General features: G+C 60.4%; 1 protein-coding gene across 1 annotated transcript in view; it reads right to left on the bottom strand.

The window, feature by feature from the left end:
* The window catches only part of HMCN2 (hemicentin 2), a 139,122-nt gene that overhangs the window by 27,075 nt on the left and 105,205 nt on the right, over positions 1-6,842 (bottom strand). Inside the window, 8 exon segments of the mRNA XM_014532199.1 lie at positions 2-125; positions 668-804; positions 893-974; positions 1,379-1,569; positions 2,096-2,362; positions 2,809-2,982; positions 3,576-3,759; positions 5,937-6,166. Of these exon segments, the coding sequence (XP_014387685.1) occupies positions 2-125; positions 668-804; positions 893-974; positions 1,379-1,569; positions 2,096-2,362; positions 2,809-2,982; positions 3,576-3,759; positions 5,937-6,166 (1,389 nt within the window).

A 6,842-nucleotide genomic window follows, 5' to 3' on the forward strand; every position in this document is an offset into this window, starting at 1 on the left:
AAGGCCACGCTGGTGCTGCCCGCGGCGTTGCGGGCCGTGCAGCTGTAGTTGCCACTGTCGGCCGTGCTCAGGGCCTGCAGCTGGAGGAACCGGCCCTGCTCTGGGAACTGGGTGTGGGCATCTGCCTGTAGATCCCCCGGGATGGAGAGACCCTGGTCAGTGCTGGGCTGGACCAGGCATGTCCCCAGGCACCAGCCAGAGAGGACCCAGGAATGGGGGGGTGCGGGCAGTGGCCTCGGCCTGTTGTGGGCTGGCCTGATGCCCAGCAGAGGACCCTCCTGGGAAACAGGCTCCACCCACTGGGAGGGTGGGGGAGGGGGGCTTATGCTCAGACAGGAGTGGGACCTTCCACCAGAAGGACTACACTCCTTAGGTGCCCAGCAGCGAGCCCCCCGTTTCAGGGCTGAGCCCAGAGAAGCTCAGTAACTGGCCTGGGGCACACAGCACTCAGTGTCGCTCAGAGCTGCAATGGGAAGAACGCCAGAGTCGTCAGAAGCCCCGCGCGCACACCCGAGCCTTGGCTCAGGGTCCCCATCCACAGTGTGGGGACAATGGCAGCGGGAGAACATCAGCGGGCAGGTGTGCCAAGTGCTGGTGCAGGCAGGTCAGGGTCAGGGCTTGAGCAGGACAGAAGGAGGGGTCCCTGGGCCCCCAGCCTGGCGCCCACCTGCAGCAGGATGCCATCTCGGTGCCACTCAATCTCGGGGGCGGGATCCGCCTCCACGGAGCACTCCAGAACCAGCTGCCCCGGGGCCAGGCCAACCACAGAGCGGGGGCCTCGGGGCCCAATAACGTTTGGAGGGGCTGGGGGCAAAGAGAGAGCATGAGCGATGGACCTTCCCCTGCAGGTCCCATCCTGCCTCCCTCTCCTGCCCGCCCCTGACACCCCTACCTTGAACCCTGACCCGGAAGCTCTTCTCGATTTCACCGGCAGGGTTGTGGGCCAGGCAAGTGTACAGCCCATCATCGCCCACCTGGGGACGGAGCAGGGTAAGCAGCCACCCCTGGCTCCAGGCTGTCTACCTCCTGGTCTCCTTCCTTTACAACTAAGGACCCCACTGAGCCTGCCCTCCCACTTTCCAACCCACCCATTCCCCTCCCTGGGATGCTTCTTCTCTATCTCCATCTCACCCTTGCTTTAGGGTTAGGGCAAAGCCTGCCTCCTCCAAGAAGTCCTCCCTGACTGCACCAGCCCTCCTCTGGTTATATGGTTTCTGCATCAGCCTTGGCTCTGACCGGGCTGGGAGCTCCTGAGGGCATGGCCCAGGTGGGTCATCTCCACATCCTTACCCCACACAGAGGAGGAGCTCAGCCAAACCTTGCCAGATGCTGCTGGGACCCTCTCCCCCTCCCCCAACAGCAGGCAAGACAGCAGCACCTGCACAGCCTCCACCCGGAGCTGCTGCCCAGTCCCTCTGCTGTCCTCCTGGCTGTTCAGGGCCTGCCCGTCCTTATGCCAGGTGATGTTGGGCAAGGGGGTGCCCCGGGCATCACAGCGAAGCTCCAAGGGGGCACCAGGGGTCAGCGACAGCTCTGCAGGCTGGCCCGAGTCCTCGATGTGGGGGGGATCTACGAAACGCCACACCGGCATCAGCTGTGGGGCCCTTGTTGGAGAAGTGGGAGCCGGGGTGCATCCCCCGCCCCTACCGTCCAGGTGCTGGAAGTGGACAGAGCAGGCAGAGCCATAAATAGGCAGGTGGGGGTGTGCGGGAGGCCCTAAGAACAGGAGAAACCACGGCCCATCTGCCTGGGACAGTTACTCCTGCTTTAACACTAACAAGGACACAGTGTGCAGGAGCAGGCACAGTGGGCACACGTTTTCCTAATACACAGCGACACTTGAGAACTCCTGTGCTTGAGACGTAGGACTCCACTCCCGCCCAGATTTCAGCGGCTCTTGCCCCTGCTTTACATGGTCTGGGGACAGGACTGAGGAGGCAACCCCAGGAGAATGCAGCATCCCCGCTGCCTGTTCCCCAAACCCTGCTCCAGGCCCCTGGGGCACTCGGCTCCCTCTCCTCCTCCTCCATCACCCCCCAGGCCCGCCCGCCCCTCCCTGGCCCAGGGATGCTGGCGCTGGGGGCCGATGACCCACCCATCACCGTCAGCTGGAAGTGCCTCCGTGCTTCCCCCGCCTCGCTCACGGCCACGCAGGAGTAGGTCCCCGAGTCCCCGGCTCCCGCCGTCTCCAGCTGCAGGCTGGGACCCTGCTCAAGACTCTGGAGGAACAGGGGCTCTCCGTCCTTCATCCATGACACTAGGGGCAGGGGGCTGCCCTGGGCTTCACAGGGGAGGACCACCGGGGAGCCACGGACCACTGCCACATTGTTCTGGATCTCCGCCGGCTCCAGGACAGGGGGCACTGTGCAGGGCAGAGGGTGGGCACGCGTCATTTCACCCCGTGCCAGGTGGCCCTCCCCTGGACCTTCGCTCTGGACAATCCCTTCTCCTCTCCAGTCCTCGCCTTAGGCCTCACCTCCTCCAGGCAGCCTTCCCGGAATGCCTGAGGCCGGGTGCAGTGCCCGCTCTGTGCTCCCCCAGCGCCCTGACCTTCCCCTCGCAGCACCAGTCCCCTGGGATTGTGGTCACCTCTCTACAGAGTGGTGTCCTGCCCTGCCCTCCTAGTGGCAGGGGCCACCTCTGCTCACTGCTGTACCCCAGTGCCTGGCAAGTTCCTGCCACCCCACGGTGTCCAGCGACTACTCGGGAGGTGAACAGACCAGACCGAGTCGCCGTGTTTGCTCACAAAGGCCTTCATTCTTACACCCCAAGGCCAAGGACGGACCATGGCACGCCGCTGCTCCATACCGTGCACCTGCAACGTGAAGTTCCTGTCGGCCACGCCGGCGGGGCTTGCAGCCACACAGGTGAAGACACCGGCATCTGCCAACTGCACCCGGGAAATCCTGAGCCCCTCGAGAAAAGGGGGAGAGAGGACAGAGAAGGGGGGGCTCAGTGCAAAGGTCCCTCCTCTCCCCCATTCTCATTCTGCCTCCCAAAGGCTTGCCAGTCAAAAGGGCGGCTCTGAGACAAACTTGAGCAGGTCCAGCCTCTGTTTCAATGCCTTTCCTGGCTCCCTGTGCCCTCAGAATAGAGGCCCAGACGCCCTGGCCCGGCCCTGGCCCCGGCCCCGATGCCACCTCCACCATCTCATTCCACAGCCGGGCTGCCTCCTCCCCCTTGGGAGCCCCACTGCCCTCCTAGGACGGCCTGCCTCCCCCACCCCTTTTCTTTCTTTTTAAAAAAAATGTATTTTTATTGATTTCAGAGAAGAAAGGAGAGGGAGAAAGAAACATCAGTGATGAGAGAGAATCAGTGATCAACTGCCTCCTGCACACCCCACACTGGGGATCAAGCCCACAACCGGGGCATATGCCCTGACCGGGAATGGAACCGGGACCTCCTGGTTATAGGTCCACGCTCCACCACTGAGCCACGCCAGCCGGGCCTCCTCCACCCCCTCTCTTCTAGATAATTCCTCATCTTCAGGACTCACCAGAGTCATCCACTGTCTGTCCCCCACTTTCTCTCGAGCCCCCTTTCACCTCACCCACTCCTCCTGAGCCGCTGCTCACCCTGGTGGCCGGGGGTGCAGTCCACACTCACCCCGGGGCCGCAGCCAGTCCTGGCTCCCACCACCACCTGCTGCTGACAGTCCCACACGGCTCTCTCCACAAACGCCTGGTCACCATCCTGCCCGGACGCCTGAGAGCCTCCCAAACCCGCCATGTTCCAACAGGACTCGGGTCTGCCCTCAACCTGTCCCTCCACAGCGGGCCCATCTCAGAACACAGGGCCTACAGCCTTCCCGGGTCCCCGATGGGAGCCTCGGATCAAGTCAACTCCTCCCTGTTGCTCACCTCTGCCCGCCTCACTACAGGCTCTGGTCCAGGCCGCACTGGGTCTCGCCGCTGGCTGCCGTGGTCCCCACCGCCCTCCCTGCTCTGCCCTTGACCCCACAGCCTGATGTCCACACAGCAGCCAGAAGGACTGTGTAAAAACCCAAGTCATAACCAGAAAGAACTGAAGCGAAGACTCGAAGAGGTATTTGTACACCTGTGCTCACGGCAGCATCACTCACAACAGCCAAGGTGGAAGCAACCCAAGTGTCCACCGAGAGGTGACGGAGGAGCGAAATGTGGTCCATCCCCACAGCCGAGTGTCCCTCAGCCTTACAAGGAAGGGGATCCTGACACCGGCTACGACACGGTGCAGCCGGGGGCACGATGCTGAGTGAGATGAGCCAGACACAGAGACAAATACTGTCTGACTCCACTCATGGGAGGGGCCTGGAGGAGCCAAATCCAGAGAGAGAGAAAGGAGATGGTGGGAGCCAGGGAGGGGAGGGGGGGCGGGGGAGTGAGTGCTTCATGGGGACAGAGTTTCAGTTTGGGAAGAGGAGGAAGTTCTGGAGACGGATGGAGGTGATGGTGGCACGACAGTGTGAATGCACTGCATGCCACTCCGTACTTCAATACGGTTAAAACCGTAGGCTCGATGATAGACCTAAAATGGTCAAAGCCTAAGTTTTATATCAGGTGCGTTTTGCCACAAGGAAGGACATCATATCATGATGCTTCGCTGCCTCTCGGCATTCCCTCTCCGCAGGAAGACACATCTTCCTAAGGACCCGCAAGGTCCTACGTCATCTGACCTCCCTCCCCCGCACCCCTCCCCTCTGTGCCTGGACGCTCTTCCCCACGGAATCCTCTCGCCTTGCCTTCTCACTTCCTTTGGTCTCGCTCAAGTGGCACGCTATCTGAGTGCCTTTCACTGTGAATGCACTGCATGCCACTCCGTACTTCAATACAGTTAAAACCGTAGACTTAAAATGGTCAAAGCCTAAGTTTTATATCAGGTGCATTTTGCCACAAGGAAGGACATCATATCATGATGCTTCGCTGCCTCTCGGCATTCCCTCTCCGCAGGAAGACACATCTTCCTAAGGACCCGCAAGGTCCTACGTCATCTGACCTCCCTCCCCCGCACCCCTCCCCTCTGTGCCTGGACGCTCTTCCCCACGGAATCCTCTCGCCTTGCCTTCTCACTTCCTTTGGTCTCGCTCAAGTGGCACGCTATCTGAGTGCCTTTCACTGATCCCCGAACATAGCACCCTCCATGCCGCCTCCCATCCCCTCATCGTACTTTATTGTTCAGAGCACATGTCCCTTGCGAGATTTCATTTTTATATGTTTGATTTCCATCTCCCTCCACCTCCAAAACCTCAGGTGCAGGGACTTTATCCTGCTCACTACATCTCAGTGCCCAGAGCTATGCCTGGAACAGCAAGCATCTGCAAGCGTTGCTGAATGCATGAAGGCTTTGCTCATGCACCTCCTTCCAGGAAGCCTTCCCTGATTTCCTCCACCCCAGGCCAGGCTGGGTCGGGTACAACCAGATGTCCCGCCCTGGATCTGTGCCTCCCCCGTTGGGCTGTGAGAGCCTCCGGGCAGAGGCCCCTTTCATCTCTGGAGTTTCATTTGGGGGTGGGGTCCTCTCACTTTCCCCCTCATGAAACTGTATGTTTATATAATTTCTATAAAGCCTGTAAACAACAGTATAAGAGGAGCCACTTTAAGACAGAGCCGAGCGGAGCGGCTGTGCCAGAGAAACTGCCTCCTTGCGTGTCTCTGTCTCAGATCTTTGGGGTGTTAAACAGGGCAAGGTACCTCTGGACTGAGCCTGGGGCAACATTGTGTCCCAAAGAGCTGTTTGCGAAGATAACAAGAAAACAGTAATGTGACGACTGGGCTGGAAAGTGAAAACACTGTTTAGCGTTGACATCCCCGTGTCACGCTGTTGCCCATGGCGACGCCTTCCCTCCATGGCGTACCGTTCCCCTTCCCTTTCTCAGAAATACCCATCGCCTGTGCCTCCTAACAGAACCCTCTGGGGGATCCTGCCTGAATCCTGAAGAGCGATTCCTACGATCTCACTGGTAGGTGCTGCTGCCTCCCGCTCTGAAGGCCGCGCGTGGGCAGGTGAACAAGGCCCAGCTGCCGGGAGGTGTCGGGCCTGCGATCCACCGGCCAGCGGGCCAGGAGCTGCTCCCTCACCTGAGGATGCGGCCGGAGCCGTGGAGGTGGGTGCGCTGGGATCACCAGCTCCCCAGCCCTGTGCACCAGGGGCCCTGCGCCCTCTGTCCCCTGCTCAATGGTGGGAGGCACTGGGGGTGGGGAGAGAAAAAAGGGGCAGTGAGGGGGTCTACAGAGGGGCTCTGGGGAGGGCAGGGGTTTCTCCCAAGGCGGTTCTGGGAGGCGGTGACAATGCCTAGACCAGCGATGGCGAACCTTTTGAGCTCGGCGTGCCAGCATTTTGAAAAACCCTAACTTAACTCTGGTGCCGTGTCACATATAGACATTTTTTGATATTTGCAACCATAGTAAAACAAAGATTTATATTTTTGATATTTATTTTATATATTTAAATGCCATTTAACAAAGAAAAATCAACCCAAAAAATGAGTTCGCGTGTCACCTCTGACACGCGTGTCATAGGTTCGCCATCACTGGCCTAGACTTCTGCCCCATCCACCCGGGGAAGGAATGAGGGCATTGCCTGGGGGCCACAGTCTCACCCCACCCCCTGCCCTGGGCTCCCTTCTCACCATCCTTTATCCCCCATCCCCCCCGCTGACCCCTGGCTGCAGTGGTGCCTCTGGTCTGAGGACGCGGCCGAGGCCCAGAGAGGTCACACGTGCCCGGGCTCACAGGTGGGCATGGCTGAGGCTTGAACCAGGCCTCCCGAATCCTACAGTCACATCCCCCTCCAGATGTGCCGGACAGCGCCCGGGGAGGCCCCACATGGCCAGGCTGCCGGGCTCCTCCCCCCCGCTGCTCACC

The sequence above is a fragment of the Myotis brandtii genome, unplaced genomic scaffold, assembly GCF_000412655.1.
Source record: "Myotis brandtii unplaced genomic scaffold, ASM41265v1 scaffold855, whole genome shotgun sequence".
NCBI classification, from domain to species: Eukaryota; Metazoa; Chordata; class Mammalia; order Chiroptera; family Vespertilionidae; genus Myotis; species Myotis brandtii.